We start from the raw sequence: 19,117 nt of genomic DNA, 5'->3' as shown, positions 1-19,117 counted from the left end.
AGGTCCTCTCCTGTCGAAGATCAGGTATCGAGTGATTCAACAGATAGAAAATGGCGGTCATGTCCGCAGCGGTGCGTAACATCACCGCCGGCGTACTTCGTCATTGGCTCCTGGGACCCATAGGGTCCAATGTTAACCAATGCAGCATTGCGCCGTGGTCTTCGACCGCCTACCGCGACGGTGTACAGCGCCAGCGCAGTTACCTCACATCCCATTGTCCCACTTTAGAGGTCAGGCAGCCGCCATTTCAGGGGCCCACATGCCCTAATTACCAACTGCGTCACACAGACCTAGGCCTTGTCGCACAACACAAATACAGGCCACATTTTGTGTATGAATGGTGTTCTGTGTAGACTGTGGGTACATACCTCTGAGTTGTTTGACTCTGTGGTCACTGTTGTCATTCCTAGGCACCGTCTGCTGGGACATGTGAGGAGATGGCGGAACCCTCCGGTGTACCGACCGCTGGTGGACCTGTCGACAATGGAGGAAAGACATTTGACAATCACCCACAGGTTTGACCGTGCCACAATCCAGGAACTGTGTGCCCAGTTGGAGCCTGACCTGATGTCAGCAATCCGCCATCCCACAGGGATCCCCCCTCAAGTGCAGGTGCTATCAGTGCTCCATTTCCTTGCAAGTGGGTCATTTCAAACAACAGTGGCCATGGCATCAGGGATGTCCCGGCCTATGTTTTCCAACGTGTTGTCCAGAGTGTTGTGTGCCCTTCTGAAACACATGCAGAGCTACATCGTTTTCCCTCAGGTGGAGGATTTGGCTACAGTTAAAGGTGACTTCTATGCCCTTGGACATATCCCCAACATCATCGGTGCCATTGATGGGACCCATGTAGCTCTGGTCCCCCCCCACAGGAGTGAACAGGTGTACAGGAACCGGAAGAGTTATCATTCGATGAATGTACAGATGGTATGTTTGGCAGACCAGTACATCTCCCAGGTAAATGCTATGTTCCCTGGCTCAGTGCATGACCCCTACATCCTGCGGAATAGCAGCATCTCTTATGTGATGGGTCAACTCCAGAGGCACCGGGTGTGGCTATTAGGGGACTCTGGTTACCCCAACCTGTCATGGCTACTGACCCCAGTGAGGAATCCCAGGACAAGGGCAGAGGAACGCTACAATGAGGCACATGGGCGGACTAGGAGGGTGATCGAACGGACCTCCATATGACAGGTGAATCCCTATTCTACCCACCAAAGAAGGGACTCAGTTATCCAGCAATATTTCCAGTGACACACAGGTGAGAACACATTCCTGCCTACTACAAGTACTTTCACACTTCTACCTCTATCCTGTCTGTCGATGGTAACTGAGTTGTACATTTCCCTTACGGTTCCACAGGTGTGGTTTCCAACGTGTGTCATCTGCTTAGATTCCTCATGGACTTGATATATGTGACATAGGTATGTTGACATTACATTTGAAAGAGCATTTTGACACTGTGATTGCTAATACACATTTTCGAAATCACAGACTGACTCCAGATTGTTTTGTGCTTCAAGGGTGTTTATTTAAATACAAAATATTGGAGGGGGAAGTTAAATGGTGAGGGGTGATGGCAGAGGAATGTCCATGGCAGAGTCCAGTCTATTAGTCTCACAGGTGCATTACCCATATGGGCATAGGAAGTGGAGCTGGGGCAGTTTAAATATGGACAGGGTGACAAAGTGGGACAGTGGGTTGACAATCAGGGTGGTCTAATTTCTTGGCAGGGGTCTTGGCATTGTGCTCTGTCTTGTTCCTGGATCTCAGGGACCGTTTGCGGGGTGGTTCTCCATCTGCAGGGGGTGGGGTGCTGGTGTGGTAGTCCTGTGGCGGTGCCTCCTGTCCACTAGCGCCGGCGGAGGTGGTGGGCAGTTCATCGTCCATGCTAGTGTCAGGGGCCCCTTGTAGTGCCACAGTGTCCCTCCTGGTTTTAAGTATTTCCTTCAACACCCCTACGATTGTGCCCAGGGCGGAGCTGATGGTTCTGAGTTCCTCCCTGAACCCCAAATACTGTTCCTCCTGCATGCGCTGGGTCTCCTGAAACTTGGCCAGGACCGTTGCCATCGTCTCCTGGGAGTGGCGGTATGCTCCCATTATGGAGGAGAGGGCCTCGTGGAGAGTGGGTTCCCTAGGCCTGTCCGCCCCCTGTCACACAGCAGCCCTCCCAGTTCCCCTGTGTTCCTGGGCCTCCGTCCCCTGGACCGTGTGCCCACTGCCCCCAGGTCCCTGTTGTTGTTGGGGTGGTGGGTTATCCTGGGTTCCCTGTAATGGTGGACACACAGCTGATTGACGTGTCCTGGGGACGGAGGTATGGGCCCGTTGGGTGGGTGCTGTGCTGGTGTTACCAGAGGGTGGAAGCTCTGTGGTGGCCTGTGACTGGGTGTGGGGAACCGACTGTCCCGAGGCCCACGATGGTCCGGGCTGGTCATCTGGATCCAGTTGGACAGAGCTGCTGTCATCACTGTGGGCCTCTACAGTGGGTGGGGTGGAGATGTCTGGACCCTCCTGTCTGGTGACGTTGGGTAGTGGTCCTGCAGGGGTGTAAAAGCATGATTATTGCATCTGTGTGTGTCATGGTGTGGAATGGGTGGGTGACCGTGTACCCCAGTGCTAGAATTCCTGTGTGGGGGCTTGTGTGATGATGGTTTAGGGGGGTGTATGGGTATGTGCAGTGGGCATGCTTTAGTGATGGGTGTCCATGCTTTGTTGCTGCATGCAGGGCTTGGTGTTGGGATGTGTGGTTTGTGTTATTAGTACATTTGTGAGGAGTTGGAGGGGGCGAGGGTGGGGGTCTGTGATAGCATGCAGGTAGGGTGGGGGATATGAAAGTTAAGATTTGACTAACCAGAGTCCATTCCTCAACCGACTCCTGCGAGGCCCTCAGGATGCAGAATCTCCAAGACCTGCTCCTCCCATGTTGTTAGTTGTGGGGGAGGAGGTGGGTGTCCGCCGCCAGTCCGCTGTACCCCGATGTGGTGTCTTGAGACCACGGAATGCACCTTCCCCCGTAGGTCGTTCCACCTCTTCCTGATGTCGTCCCAATTTCTTGGGTGCTGTCCCACTGCGTTGACCCTGTCGACTATTCTTCTCCATAGCTCCATCTTCCTTGCAATTGAGGTGTGCTGTACCTGTGATCCGAATAGCTGTGGCTCTACCTGGACGATTTCCTCCACCATGACCCTGAGCTCCTCCTCCGAGAACCTGGGGTATCTTTGCCGTGCCATGGGGTGGTGTAGGTGATGTGTGGGGTGGTGTATGTGGTGATAAGTGTTTTGTGCGTGGAAGTAGTGTGGGTGATGGTGTTGTGTGCCTGTGGATGCTGTTGTTCTTGCTGGTACTGTCTCTCTCTGGCCTTCTTTCAGAATTTTTTTCATGGAGGTTTGTGGGTGGTGTGGGTGTGTGTTTTATATTGTATTGGGTGTGTGGGAGTGGTGTGTGTATGTGTATCAGGTGTGTGTATTTTGAATTGTCCAATGTGGCTGTGTTTTGTAAGAGTGTGTATTTTGAGCGCGGCGGTGTGTACCGCCAATGGAATACCGGGGTTGAAAGACCGCCACGTGGATTCATGGGTCGTGATAGTGTGGGCGTATTTCTGTTGGCATGACGGTGGAGGTTTTGTTTTCGCCAGTTTATCACTGTCCTTTGGTGTGGCGGTCTTCTGTGGGTGTCTGAATTTTGTCGGATTTCGACCTGTGGGTCATAATAGCTGTGGCGGAATTCCGCGGCCGCGGCGGTGTGTTGGCGGTCTTCTGCACGGCAGTAAGCGGCTTTTACCGCCAATGTTGTAATGACCCCCTAGGTCCTCATAACTGACTATATTGACTGCCCATCCTTAATACAGACAGCAGTCTATCTCCAGTCCCCACTCAATGAGACCACAGAGAAGACCCCTTTCCATTCGGTGGGAACACAGACATCGGAATCCCCTTCCTTAGACAAAGAACATAGGGAAAACAAAGATGGAATACTTCCTGCTAATATGCTATATTTTTCCCCATCAGAACAAATGCCTGAAGAGAACCCCGGAAGTTTCTATCTTGCGCAGAGGGAAGATCCCACGTTAAAGCATGCATGGACTCAAGTGGTTTCAGACCCATCCCAATAGTTAGGACTTTTTTTTACTAAACATAGGGATCTGTTATACAGGATTGTAAACACTTTGCACCATCAAATCACTCCTTAAGAAAATGATTACCGATGCTGGGAGAGACTGGGATAAGAAGTTACCTTTAGAACTCTATGCTGTTTGTACACAGGAACAATCATCCACTGGATATAGCCCGTTTGAACTGGTGTTCAGTAGACAACCCAGAAGTCTTCTAGATATGGCAGCTGAGCAATGGGAGGAAGAGCCAGATGAGAGCAAGGAATTAGTAGAGTATGCCAGAGATCTTAAAAACGACCTAGCGACTCTATGGGGCAAGGTTCATAAACACCTCCAGACTAGTCCAAACACACGAAAACAATTGTACGATCGCACTAGCTGATTAAGAGAACTGGCTAGAGACAGTCAAGTGCTTGTCCTGCTCCCGACTACAGATAAGAAATTACTAGCAAACTGGCAGGGACCCTTTAAGATTCTAGAACGCCTCAGTCCTGTTACCTACAGAGTAGCAATACTAAATACAGACCACATAGAAGAGCCCTATCTATTCGGTGGAAACACAGACATCGGAAACCCCCCACTTAGAGAAAGAGCATAGGGAAAACACAGGTAGAATACTCCCTGCTAATATGCTATACTTTTCCCTGTCAGAACAAATGCCTGAAGAGAACCATGGAAGTTTCCGTCTTGAGCAGAGGGAAGATCCCACGTTAAAGCATGTATGGACTCAAGTGGTTTCAGACCCACCCCAACAGGTAGAACTTTTTTTTTACTAAACATGGGGGTTTGTTATATAGGATTGTAAACACTACCCACCATCAAATCACTCCTTAAGAAAACGATTACCGACGCTGGGAGAGACTGGGATAAGATACCTTTAGAATTCTATGCTATTCGTACACATGAACAATCATCCACTGGATATAGCCGGCTTGAACTGGTGTTCGGTAGACAACCCAGAGGTCTTCTAGATATGGCAGCTGAGCAATGGGAGGAAGAGCCAGATGAGGGCAAGGAGTTAGTAGAGTATGACAGAGATCTTAAAAATGACCTAAGGACTCTGTGGGACAAGGTTCATAAACACCTCCAGACTAGTCCAAACACACAAAAACGACTGTACAATCGCACTAGCCGATTAATAGAACTGGCTAGAGATAGCCAAGTGCTTGCCCTGCTCCCGACTACAGATAAGAAATGATTAGCAAAATGACAGGAACCCTTTAAGATTCTAGAACGCCTCAGTCCTATTACCTACAGAGTAGCAATACCAAATACTAGACGAGATGGTCAGATATTCCATATTAACCTCCCCAAAGAATGGTAAAAGAGGAAGAAGGGTCAACCCCAGGTGAGCATGCTGTGTCTCTTATCAATGCCACTCAACCCTTACCTATTCAGTTCCCACCAACCACTCTGAATGATCAGGATACCCTACCCCCGAGAGGAAAAAACCTATCCCAGAGCCAAAGGAAACAATTATTAAGGCTAGCAAAGGGTCATCAAGATGTATTCTTGACTCTCCCATGGAAAACTTCTCTAATCCAGCATGAGATAAGGACAGATCCCGAAAAAGTAGTGAATCCCAAAAGCTAAAAGGGCAGCTGTAGAAGAAGAGGTGACAAAAATGCTTCAGGGGAATATTGTAGAACCTTCTCAAAGCCCTTGGTATTCACCCATTGTACTAGTACAAAAACCAGATGGCAGCATCCGCTTTTGTATTGACTTTCGACAATTGAATGCCATCTCCAAATTCGATTCCTATCCTATGCCCCGAGTTGATGAATTAATAGAAAGATTGGGAACAGCTGAATGCCTGTCTACTTTAGATCTAACTAAGGGATATTGGCAAGTTCCCCTAGCCGCTACAGACCGATAAAAAACAGCTTTTTCCACACCATCAGGACTATATCACTTTTGAGTAATGATGTTTGGGTTACATGGAGCCCCGGCTACTTTGCAAAAGATTAATGGATCTTCTTTGGCGAAAACATCAACAATGTGCAGCAGCATATCTAGATCACATAGTGATACATAGCCCTTCTTGGCATTCCCACCTAGATCATCTTAAAGCAGTATTGTGTACCCTAAAACAAACTGGATTAACAGCCAATCCAGAAAAATATTGTCTGGCTAGAGACTCTATCCAATATTTGGGGTACACCATTACTAAAGGTACCATTAAACCTCAAATCGAGAAAATACAAGCCATCAAAACCATTAAGCACCCTTGTACAAAAAAAGAAATAAAATCCTTCTTAGGCTTGGTTGGTTCTTACTGACATTTTATTCCCCAGTTTGCTGAAAAGGCTGCTCCCTCAACAGACTTATTGAAGAATAACAAACCCAATAAAATAAGGGACCTCAGCAAACCAGTAAAAACGAGTTTTGACTTTCTGAAGACATGTATCTGCCAGGACCCCATCCGCCGCTGTCCCAACTTCTCAAGACCTTTTGTGCTCCAAACAGAAGCCTCAAATCAAGGGCTTGGAGTGTCTTATCTCAACCAGATGAGTCCACCCTACTACATCCTGTGGTATACATAAGTTGCAAGTTATCACTTCAGGAGGCAAAATATCCCACCAATGAAAAGGAGTGCCTTTGTATCAAATGGACCATCAAAACCCTGCAATATTATCTTTTAGGCAGAACCTTTACTCTCCTAAAAGACCATGCGTTCTTAACATGGTTGACAAGACATAAAAATACCAATGCCCGTATCCTGCAGTGGTTCTTAGCGCTACAACATTTTTCGTTTCAGACCCGTCATATATCATGATCACAACAGACCATAGCTGACTTTTTGTCCAGATGTCCTAATCCACTCTGGCCGGGTCATCCAGACTTGATGGGGGCGTCTTGTGGATGGGAGGACGTGGAGAGCACCGGGAGCACTGAGCAGAGCTGGGTTTCACCCGGAAGTGGTCTGCAAATGCCGGCAGACATGGAAAGGGCAAAAACGCTACAGGAAGCCAGTGGAGGTGCGCAGCAAGAGTCAGAAGAGAGAAAGAGCGAGGAAGTCGAGCGGCAAGAGGGAGACAAGGAGAGTGAAGACAGAGTGCTAAAGAAAAGAAGACAAGAGGAGATAAGGAGAAAAGAGGAAAAAGAGGACGAGCAGAGAAAAGGACAGGAGTTGAAAGGTTCCCCTGAGATACCAGACCTGCCAGGAGAAGATCCTAAAGACTGGACCTACTGTGACACCTCCCGCCACGTCCCAGTAAGGATGTGGCTTAGCCAGGTACGGCCTCGGGGCTGGCACTGTCTCAAAATAGCACAGGGAGAGAAATGGGTCATGGATGGTGGGGCTGAGGAAAAAGGGTGTAACATAATAATATTTAATCACCACGAGGAACACAGGGAAATTAAGAGATTGGTGTGTTGCTTTCACTGCCTCTTTCCTCTCACAGACACCGACCCTACCACCCCTCCCCTTTAGTTCTAAGAGCCAGTACTATTATAAGAACCCCGTACCTGACTACGCATCTATTGTTGTCTCCTCTCTTGCTCAAGGGTATTACACCAACTGGTCCCCGGCGCCCCAACACCTAGGAGAGAAAAGAAGAGGAGACATAAGACAAAGGCATTAACGAAGAGATGACCTATCCTGTGTTGCAATACATAGAAAACAGACAATAAAAACTGAATTAGGTTCCCTGGTCCGAATCCTGTGTGCTATATTCATTTCCCATAATACCACTGCCCCTATCCTACCCTTTTACACTGGGCTAGAGTGGGAGAGAGGAGCTAGGCCTGCACCTGAAAGGGATGTGCCTGTCCTCATACAATGCAGTCACCAACCCTTTGGAGTGTGTCTGGAGCCAGGCCTAGGCAAGGCAGGATCTTGTGAACAACAGAGACTTTCCTTTGAAGTTTGCCTACTTCAAAGGCAAAAATGAGTATTAGTAGTGGACCCAAAACCCCAGACTGGCAGAACACTTTGGATCAAGAGGAACCTCTGCCAAGTAGAAGAGCTGAAGAGCTGTGAGGAGGAGTACTGCCCCTTTGCTGTTTGTGTTTTGCTGGGTTGGCCTGCTGTTGCTGCTTCTGCTGTGGAGAGGACAAAGACTAGACTTTGCTTGTATCCTGCTTGTGAAATTTCTCCAAGGGCTTTAAGTAGAAATTGCCTTCGGTTGAAAGTCTCAGGGACACCAAAGACTTCAAGTTCATCTGCCTACAGCACTGGGAATTGTGTGCTTTGTGCTGCTACAGAAGAAAAACCACCACAACTCCATCAGTGACGCCGCTGTCTGCACTGTAAACTGACAGCACCGCACCAAGCCTTGCCCCGCTTCGCACCGCAATCCCGGTCTCACCAATGCCGCCTGATGCTGTCACCGAGCTGCTGCTTGCACCATGACCTGTGGGCCCCACATGTCTCATTGCCTCACTTCACACCGCAGGCCTGGCATCCCTGATGCTGACACCTATGCCACTGTCTGCACCGTGGCCTGTGGGCACCTCTCGTGAGGTACACAAAGCATTGCCCCGTCCCGCTCATCAGCCCTGGTCCACTGACGCCAGTGCCATCGACTCCAGCATCGTCAACAGATGCCACTGCTTGCACCACAACCCGTCGGCGCCACACCAAGCCCGTCCTGCATCGCACCACAGCCTTGGGCCTACCGACGATAGAGCTTAAGCTACAACAATGCCACTGCCTGCACAGGGACCTGGAGACACTGCATGTTGCACCGCTCTGCTTAAAACCGCAGTCATGGTCTCACCAACGCTGCAGGACACTATCACCATACCGCTGCCTGCACTGTGACCTGTGGGCACCGCACATCGCATCGTCCCGCTTCGCACTACAGCTCCGACACCATCAACACCAGCGCTCCTGACTTTGTCATCATCACGCAGGTCGATCTGCAACACGTGTGACTTCAAGGGCCCAACGACACAAGCACCGACCACCGGAACCATTGCCTGCTGACACCAGCGATGCCACACTTTGGATCTTATCGCAGGGATCACAACGCCCTACATTTCCAAGGTACTGTTTGTGGTTCCTTCCGACACTGTAGCTGGCCCACAATCTTGGGTCGGCCTCAACTGTTAGATTTGTTGTTCAAGATGTTGTGATAGCCCCAGGTGGAGCTATCTACTTCAAGGAACTGTATTTGTAAGTTATTTTTTGCAAAATTCAGATCTTTATAACTGCATGTTGGATTTTTCTCATTTTGGTCTTGTTTTACACAGATATATATTGACTATTTTTCTAAAACTAGTGTGGTGTCCTTTCATAGTGTTCTCACTGTATAACTGTGTGTTATGTGCAATTGCTTTACACATTGCCTCTGAGATAAGCCTGGCTGCTTGTGCCAGGCTACTAAGTGGGTGATCAGGAGTTATCTTAGGTGTGTGACTCCCATATCCTGACTAGGAAGAAGAGTCCCTACTTGGACAGGGTGCAAGCAAGTGCCAACTAGGTACTCCCATTTCAAGCAAGAGCACATTCAAATACATGATTTCAGATATGCACTGTACAAAATCTTCTCTTGTGTTTGATTTGATAGTCTACAATGTTGCTCCATTAATATAATATGATGTTAGACCACATGTAGGGTGCAAATGACAACTGGCTTGGTGTACTAAAGTGAAATGTGTCCGCATGCATCTACAAGAAGCACACTCTTTAGAATTTTAAAGACCCTTTTTGAAATGTTTATGTGATGTTTGTAGATTGATGTACATGCCAAATATTTTCAGGGCGCAGCTCGTACACAAGTACTTGAAGCCAGAGCTGACCCATGGCTCAACTCTGACTCTGCTGCCCCTCTTCATTTGTTGCCTCTTGTTAAAAATTGGACTTCTGGTTGGCTAGGGTATACACCTAAGCCAGGCAGAACCCACCACTCTAGTCAGGGTAAGTCAGATTCACACCCAAGTTTGTATGCTGGGCAGAGGTCAGCAGGCAGCGGGCAGCTCAGCAAAGCCTGGCACCAGTTCCTGGAACAGTCAAACATGGCAAGGTGGCAATCCTTCTGACACAGCAGCCTTTACTCCAGCAGAGATTCTTCTTGGTCCAGAGGTGTCAGGAGACCCACCACTTATACAGGAAAGTGCCTTTGATGTGTGGGATGACTACAAAGGAATTCTTGTGAAGTGCACCCCCACTTTTAGGTCAGTCTCGGCTCCAGACAGCCAGTGGGAGGTGATCAGCTCCTTTATGTGGACCTCAGGCCTTACCCCTTGAGATGTAAGCGTGAGTCCCTCCCAACCTCCTCCCCAAGAAGACCCATCATTATGCAGATGAATGCAGATGTGGCTGAGCATCCTGTGTTGTGGGTGTCTGAAGGGAATGCACAAGTGTAGCTGTCACATAGCCCAAGCCAGATGTGTATTGGAGATAGGCTGTAGGCACACAGGGCAGAGAGTGCTGAGAAATGTCCACCTTCTAAAAGTGGCCTTTCTAAAACAGCAATAATAAATCCAACTTTACCAGCATAGTAGATGTATTATTGCCATTCCAATGGTACTACACATGGTGCAGCTACTCTTCTCAGATCAAGAATTACAGCCTAAAAAGACTTTATAAGGAATTGCCAATGCTGGCCTATGAGAGGGACAGGCCTCACAGTAATAAAAAATGACTTTTAGGAATTTTTCATTACTAGGACATGAAAAATTGAAAGGTACGTGTCCTACCTTTTGCTTACATGGCACAATGCCCTATGGGCTACCTAGGCCCTATCTTAGGGGTGACATATGTAAGAAAAAGTAGAGTTCTGGGCTTGGCAACAGTTCTTAGATGCCAAGTCGGTGGCAGTGAGACTGGAGACTGCACACGCATGCTCTGCAGTGGCAGGCCTGAGACATGTTGACAGGGCTACTTAAGTGGGTGGCACATTCAGTGCTGCAGGCCCACTAGTAGTATTTAATTTATAGGCCCTGGGTATGTGTTATACAACTCTGCAAGGGACTTACAGGTAATTTGCCAATTGTGGATACACCAATGTTACCATGTTTTAGTGGAGAAGCACATGCACTTTAGCACTCATGAGCAGTGGTAAAGTGCTCAGAGTCCTAAGGCCAACAAAAAGATACTGCAACCCAACAGGAGGTAAAGGCAAAAGGTCTGGTGGTAGGACCACCCTAAGGATGCCAGGTCTAACACCTCTGCTGACTTGAGAGCACAGCACCACTGACTGTAGGGACAATCCAGTCTCTTTAACTCACTGGGAGCCACACCTGCCTGAGTTATGTCTGGCAATCAGCGATGACCACCTGCTATCTTTCTTAGTAAAATATAACAGCCTTTTGTACTTGTTATGAGATTGTAGTTCAAGGGTTTTAGGGTCGAGCACACAAGCACTCTGTCCCTGGTGTAATCTCTCTTTGGGCTTTTAATCACAACCATGTCACGCCTGTCACTTTCACTGGTTCATGGGCTTGCCTTTTAAAATCTGTTTGATTTCATTAGTGAAAGGCATGTATACGTCATGCCTTTTCCGGTGTTTAGCCCTCCTCGAGTGAACCGGCCAACTACTGAAAACATACGAGGCTCCATGTTTCCAGCCGGATTCCTGCACTACTTTATCTTTTTATTTCCCACGCAGCACGATTGTGCTGGGTTTTACATAGCGTGACCGCGCTTGTTTTTTTGTATTTCATTTTCAGTGCGATCGCACTGGGTTTTACATAGCCCGATCAGGCTTGTTTTTCATTCAATTTATGTGGCAAGAAACGACCGGAGTTTACAATGCTAATAGCTCTAACTCAAACAAATGCAAGACCCGTTGCATTGCAAATGCTTGTTTTACTTATGACCTGAGAATACCAGCCAGGTGGCAACCTTAATGACTGGGTGGTATATATCTGTCACTTTCCCTCGTTCTTTGTACCTGCCTGGAGGTTTGTCTTGTACACTGTTGTGAATGCAGAACAAACGTTATCCCTAAAGGGATCAGGTAGTATTCATGGCAGTTATCACCTAGAGTTCATACTCTTCCATTTCAGATGCTTTGCAGCAATATCAAGATGTTTTTAGAGGATGAATTGCTGAAAAGAGTGTAATTAAATATCTATTTTTTTGCGCGTCATTGCTTGGTTTTGCTCGCGGGAACGTTTTACTTTAAGTGTCACACATTTGGTCTTGAATGTCACTCGTAAGTACACCAAAACCATGGACATGTCACGCATACGATTTCTAAGAGCTTGGCAGCTATGATGACTTTAAGAGACTGTAAGACAGAGGGAGGAAAGATTTGAAACTTTGCTTTGTAATTTGCACATTCGTGTATGTATTTTCTGCATTAGCCCCCTGATCTATCTCACAGAACCCAGACACATAGAAACTAGTATTTATTCATCAACGTCATATTGCACTGGTTAAGCGTAACGATTTCTCATTTTCCCCAGAGAAAGGAAAGATGGTTCTTCCAAACAATAGAAGGTTAAGGAGAAAGAGCCCCAAACAGGAACGTATCACAGAACCCTGTTGAACATCAAAAGATAAGATAGCAAGAAACACAATGGACAATTACCACTGCCCTCTGTCTTTCGGGACGTGGACAGATGTTGCTACGAGGTGGGAAAGTAATGGGGTAGGAAGGGAAATCGATACTTGAAAAGAAGGAAGGCGGGTTGTGGAAAGGCGTGGAAGTGGTTTGAAAGCAGGAGGGAGGGGTTCTTTTGGGTAGGGAGATTTGAGGGCCGTTTGTGTGGGCGGAGTGAAGACTGCTTGTGTCCTAAAGCACTAGGAAATCCCGTACACAGCCCCCTTTTTAGATATAGGAGTCCGGCAGGAAGTGAACGACCGGCAGCCAACCAGACAGGGCTCAGTCCCCCCCAGGGCCGCGCCCCTGCAGGAGGATTCGGCCGTGACATCATTCCTGACACAGGGAACCTCCCTCCCTCCTCCCGACGCCGGTCTCCCCTTCCTGCCCTCAGCTTTGCTTTCCCATCCCCTCTGCCTGCCTGACGGATGACCCGGACCATGCCAGCTTTGCCATTCCCACTAGCCGACAACGAGGGGGTGTGAGGAGGGAGGGAAGGATCCCCAGGGCTGGACAGAACCCCAACCCGCACATCTGCTTGCTCGAGCCTCTCCCTGTCAGGTAAGCCCCCCCTGCGCGCGCGGGAGATGTTTAGTAGGCGGGGAGGGGAGGGTATTGTTTGCTGGACTCTAGAGAAAGAACGCACGTGAGCCGGCCACGCTCCTCGCTATTCTTGGCCCAGGATGTGACTGTCTCTTGCTACAGCAACATGAAGTATTCGTTTCCTAAACCCTGAACAAATAGCATACGCATACATTTACAGATAACATGCATAATCGACATATCCAACTCATACTTCATGTAGTATAGCCAGTGGCCTGTATACGAATGAATGAATACATGGATGTCATATTTATATATTGCTCAGCAGTGCAATGGATTCCTAAGTAGGCGCCTTTCTGCACGGCTACTAGATATTAAGAGTACTTATGTCGGCAGATACATGGGCGAGTCCTTAAACCAGAGTTATTTTTGATCCCGGTAGACCAGGGAAAACGATTCTTTGTAGTTCATAACGTGTTTTTATAAGTAAACCATTTTGCTCACGACCAGCCCACGCAATAAAGTAAACAAAGGCAAAAACTCAACCTGGCAGTGTCATTCATGCACAGAATGCCAGACAGTCACTGCCGGATGGACTAACAGGCATATAAACACATCGTCGTCCCACAGTTGCCTTATGGTATACAGTACCTCGAGTTGATTAGACTGGAGGTATTTTATTTTTAAAGGCGAAGGGAGGTGTGTTTTGGTTTAGAAGCACAGTATGCCCTCCTACACACTGCACGCCAAATGTAAACTTCTGTGACGCTGAGGGCAAACTGCAGTGACAATTTTACTGTCATTGTTTCAGCATCTCTTTGAGCCATCATTTAGACGATTTTGCTAAATACACCGGTCGTGCCCTGTGGCGATAGTACGTTTTCACCATGAGCACATCTCTTCAAGGCGGTGTCTGTCTGTATATTAGGGAAATCACGCATTTTCTTCGTGGATAAACTCACCTAGTGTATTTATTCATTGTTTTTATTCTTATTTGTCTCTTGTCCTCTTAAATGTGGAATGGGCTATAGCACGCTCTTACATGGACGTCGGTAGTATCAGGGTTCTTGTACTTTCAGTACTCGACTACATAGTGTGATCCTGGGCGAATCTCTTAACCAGCGTGTTCCTCTATGTATCAAATCAGGGAGTACTTTTAAAAGACCCAACTACCCATATTAAGAATTATAGTACGTGGGCTTTATAAACACGGCTAAGCATCAGCAGTTAAACATATCTAATGCCAGTTGTAGCCTTTTTCTCCCTAAGCAGTTGGGCTCTGGTAGAACAAACCGTCTTATACCTTGCTGTGTGCGTGGGTTGGGATGTCTGCAAATGACACATCTTCACCCTGCGCCCCGGCAAAGCATGAGCTTGGCACCGAAAAGGGTTGCTTGCATAGACTTGCACAGGAGTGTCATTGCCTCTGATAAACAGACGCTTCAAGGCACACTTTTCCTGACAAGATGTTCTATGCAGACCAGAGCCTATGGACTGAAGTATCTCTACGTAGGGTTAAGTTTGAATGAATGAATGAATTAATCTTTTTTGCCTGATTAATTAAAATCATTACAACATATTAAAATACAAATACAAATATAAAATAAACAGCTAAAGAAAATACCCTTCCGCAACAAAAATAGGTGCCTAGTCAAAGCACCTTCTATAAATACTATAAAGGTACTATAATTCCCAGGGGATTGCCCCAACCTAGGGATCCCAGGTGTTACCACAAGTTGTTACACAGGTAAATACCCATAATGCAGCCTTATGAAAGCGCCAACCATTTGTTCGCCTGTTAACCCAGACCCGTTACCAATGTCCAAGACCATTAGGTGAAAGGGGGGGATGACTTGGGCAGCAGGAGCCATCTCGTCAGAGCTGTTTCTTTGAGGGCCTCCTGCCCTTCACAGGAACCCTTACTAGATTGGCTCCTTGCCTGGCGTAGGGCTGAACACAGCTTATGAAAGAATTTTCCAAAACAGGCTAGTTCCATGGGGACTACTGTGGTAAAAATAAGGCTTAGGGTTTCTTTGCATGGGGCTTCTTTGCATGTCCTCACCCCATGTTTCAAGAACAGTGGTTTTAGTAGACGAAGCCGTTCAGACGCCAGACTGGGGCAACAACAGACAAGGTGTTTTATTAATTCTGTGTGGTATTTACACAGCGAGCATTCATGCATGTGCCCTTGTGCGGTTTTCCACTTCCATCGGTATTCCCAGGCAGGTAAGGTTAGCAGGCGCATCTGGAGGATGTTCTGGAAAGCTCGATCTCCTAGCGAGGCTTTTAGGTAGGGCTGGCCTTTGGTAGTTGCATATGATTCATGCAGGCCATCAGCTCCATGGATGTCCCTAACTGTTAGGATGTCTTTGGCTCTTGAAGCTTGCATACCAAGCACATTCAGTTTTTTATTCAAAACAGCTTTCGTGATGGCAGGATCAGTGGAATTGGAAGGGGCCAGATTGAGCTGGTTCTTAGCCTTTGATAGATAGATGGCCCAATTACTTGTTTTATTTTTGAAAATTACTTTCAAAACCCCACTAAGGCTCCAATCCCCTGCCCTACTGACACTTTGATAAAACTTTATCATATGTATTTTGCACAAGTCCATGCATATTATGTCTAATTCCAAACATATCCCTGCATGCCTTGTTGATCTAGGGATCTTAAGGATCCTTTTGTAAGCTCTCATCTGGGCATTCTCTAGAGTGACTGTCAACTTGCCCGGAAAAGCCAAGTGGCCATAAGTAATTGAGGGTAATAGTTTTGCTCTTATCCCCCTCCCTAAGGGTTCAAATGTGGGTGCCTTGAGCCGTCGATGGAGTTTTGCTAATACGCAGGAGATTTTTACTGCTATACAAGTCAATGCCGCTGCCTGATGAGTTATTCTCCCCGTATTTGCTAGCCAGACCCCCAGGTAGTGATATTTATCTTCCAGCTCTATACTTTCAGTTGGGATACTTCTGGCTCAAGTAAACTAACAGAAGCCCAGCCCTAGCCTACAGGGTTAACTTTCCGAAATGACCTAGAAACTGTTTAGTTTCCTATGAAAACCCTCATTCAACAGGGTTACCTCTTGGTGGCATGATTCATCATCGGGTCCATCCTGTTCCATTGCGGAACGAGGGGTGCTGCAGCTGACAGATACGTCGGAGCACTTAATATGTAATTCATTGTGATGCTATACAAAATAGGCGTGGGGGTCTTAAACAGTAAAAATACCCGCCTCCTAGAAAAAAACAATATTCTAATTCCTACTCTAGTGGCGGTATGATTAAAAGCAGGGTGAGTGGAAAGGGGGGTATGCTGTGTACCTGTCTTTCCGATATAGAGTCTACATATTTCAAGCCTACCCCAAGGCTTTTCATCAGGACCAGGAATAACTCCCTGGTGCCACTCCTAACATAGAAGAAAGTGCCAATACACACCTAATATGTTAATAATGAAAGAATACTGCACCTATATATTGGTGGGTTATTTCGGTCTATCAGATAGTAGATTCGTGTATCATGGATCCACTGGCAGGGGGAATCCTGGGGGGTGAGCTTGTAGTCATATTTACTCCAAAGCTCCACCCTGGCCTCCAAACCTGTAGTGAAACCGCCCGGGGGAGGGCCCAAGCAACCTAGCAGGCCCCAGCAGCTGACAGCTTAGTGGTAAATCTCTCAGACCATAGACTCACACCCACCCAAATGCAGGTATTGGAGAAAGGATTGAGATTTCTACTCACAGCCCCTTTGGACAAGTTCAAATTCAGTTGCCAGATCAATGAATTTGTCAGAAAGATTAAAGTCTGAGCCTTCTTTGATGGGAAACCTATGGCCAGGGATACACAGCGGGACACGGGCTTGAGAAACTAGTCCCTTTTCACACAACCCAATCAATCTATCCCAGTAGAGATATTCGCTTTTGAGAAAGTGGTTTTAAAAGAAATAGGGGCGATTGACCCAGGCACCCTAAGGGTTTTCCACAACACCTCAAGGGAGGAGAAGGCAGCTATCAAGGAATTATCAAGTGACCAGGGCACAGTTATAAAACCAGCTGGCAAGGGAGGAGCCATAGTGATTCAGTCCCCCACAGCATACCACAAGGAATGCCTCAGACTTTTAGAAGACACAGGGAATTATGAGAAACTTAGAGGACCCAACAGATTTTTTGAGGGTGAAGATTAGCAGTTTGGTCGAGCAGCCTTTAGGTCATTACTTGATATCCCAGAAAGAAGATTTCCTCACTAATAAGAACACCAGACACCCTTACTTTTACATCATTCCCAAAATCCACAAAAAATTGGAGAATCCACCTCAACGATTGTGTTGAGCATAGGGTCCATCTTCGAACACCTGCCTAGGTTTGCAGATGCTTTTCTAAAACCCATTGTTCAGAACACCGATACATACTTGAAGGACAGTAAAGATGTTTTACGCTTGATTAAAGACCTTACTTTTGACCCTGACACTCACCTTCTGATTGAATTGGACATAGAGAGTCTCTACACTAGCCTTCCCCTTGTGGATACTAATTGAGGATGTCCTATTTGGGATGGAGTGGTAATATCAAACATCACAGAATGTGGTGGTGGAGTGCTGTAACTGGGCTCTTACAAATATTTTTTTTAAAATTTGAGGACACCTTGTAAATCTCGAAACACGGGGCCAGCATGAGGAGTACTTTTGCGCTGAGTAGCGCTGGCCTGTATGTTTATCATTTATAAATCCACAAGATCTTAACCACCACTGATCCATACAGACAGCACATCAAACTATGGAAGAGATATGTAGATGGTGTGCTGGTCGTATAAGAGGGTAGTGAAGCTATACCAACAGGGTTCTTGGGATGGCTTAACAGACAAAATGAATTCCTCAAATTCACCCATGCAATAAGGAGTTGGTTTTCCTAGATCTTAACATCATGGTAGATGAAGGGATAGTACGTACCACGACCCATGAAAAACCCATGGCAAAGAATTGCCTGCTGCTTTATGACAGTTTCAACCCATGCCACCCACAAGAGAACCTCCTCTTCAGCAAGTTCCTTAGGCTCAGTCTGATGTCAGGGACTATAAGGAACAGGCAGGCCACCTAGCAGCCAAGTTGGAGGCAAGGAAATAACCACCCAGAATAATAACACAGGCTATGAAGCGGGTGCGCAATAAAAATAGGGAAGTGCTACTAGAAATTACTGCACCCAAGGAAAAAAAGATAGACCAGTATGCATCATGACATTCAACATTACCTCAAACCAAGTGAGCAAAATAACAAACACTGGTGCATCCTCAACAGGGGGTCACTGAGTATTCCTAAACCTATGTTCTTCCATAGACTGGGTCAAAGCCTAAGGGATTTGTTAGACCAAACACAACCACGGAGGCCGACTTCAGGGAGGGCCGATAGAACCCACACTTTACCACCAGTGGTAGGTAACCATCCTTGCTGTGGTTGCAGTGTATACCATCTTTCAAAGGTCACAACTATGGTGACCTTCAACAACAATACCAAATGGGACCTGAGGAACTTCACAAACTAAAAGACAACAGGTGGTATACTTGATAACATGCCCGTGCAATCTCCATTACATAGCCATGACCACTTGCAAGATAAAGACAAGAATAGGTGAACACCGTTGTAACCTTAGTTGCAGATGGGCCACTACAAAATGTCAGCCCACTTCTTAGAAAAAGGGCATACAGTACAAGATTATTTGTAGTTATTTCTAGAACATCTATGGGAAGGTGTTAATTTTGAATCAAGATTGTTCAACAAGGAACAACGTTGGGTTTACAAATTGGAAACAAATTTCAAAGGGCTGAATGATGGCAAATCGGGGCCAACTGATTCTGTGAGGGATATGCCGGCCTCCATGTATCCTCGCATATACAAACCTGTTTCACTCTATACTAAGGGATCTCTATGTTCATATCACCTATTATGAGGCATCCTTCCTTGAATACACATCTGTCACCATAATCTGG

The 19,117-nt window shown here is 46.9% G+C and overlaps 2 protein-coding genes across 3 annotated transcripts in view; one reads left to right on the top strand and one right to left on the bottom strand.

Annotated features, from left to right (window-relative positions):
- Window positions 1-19,117, bottom strand: part of LOC138283411 (uncharacterized) — an 88,030-nt gene that overhangs the window by 38,241 nt on the left and 30,672 nt on the right. The window contains exons 3-5 of the mRNA XM_069221375.1: window positions 15,212-15,263; window positions 12,595-12,798; window positions 7,580-7,653 (exon numbers count right to left, since the gene is read on the bottom strand). Of these exons, the coding sequence (XP_069077476.1) occupies window positions 7,580-7,653; window positions 12,595-12,798; window positions 15,212-15,263 (330 nt within the window). The remainder of the gene's footprint in view (window positions 1-7,579; window positions 7,654-12,594; window positions 12,799-15,211; window positions 15,264-19,117) is intronic.
- The window catches only part of CD276 (CD276 molecule), a 204,359-nt gene continuing 198,065 nt past the window's right edge, over window positions 12,824-19,117 (top strand). The window contains exon 1 of one of the 2 annotated variants that reach the window (XM_069222228.1): window positions 12,824-13,167. The gene's annotated coding sequence lies outside the window, so the exon portion shown is untranslated. The remainder of the gene's footprint in view (window positions 13,168-19,117) is intronic. The other variant, XM_069222229.1, reaches the window with a different exon arrangement.

Source organism: Pleurodeles waltl, chromosome 3_1, assembly GCF_031143425.1.
Source record: "Pleurodeles waltl isolate 20211129_DDA chromosome 3_1, aPleWal1.hap1.20221129, whole genome shotgun sequence".
Lineage (NCBI taxonomy): Eukaryota > Metazoa > Chordata > Amphibia > Caudata > Salamandridae > Pleurodeles > Pleurodeles waltl.
The sequence above is the reverse complement of the archived record's forward strand: the minus strand, read 5'-3'. Positions and strand labels throughout refer to the sequence as shown.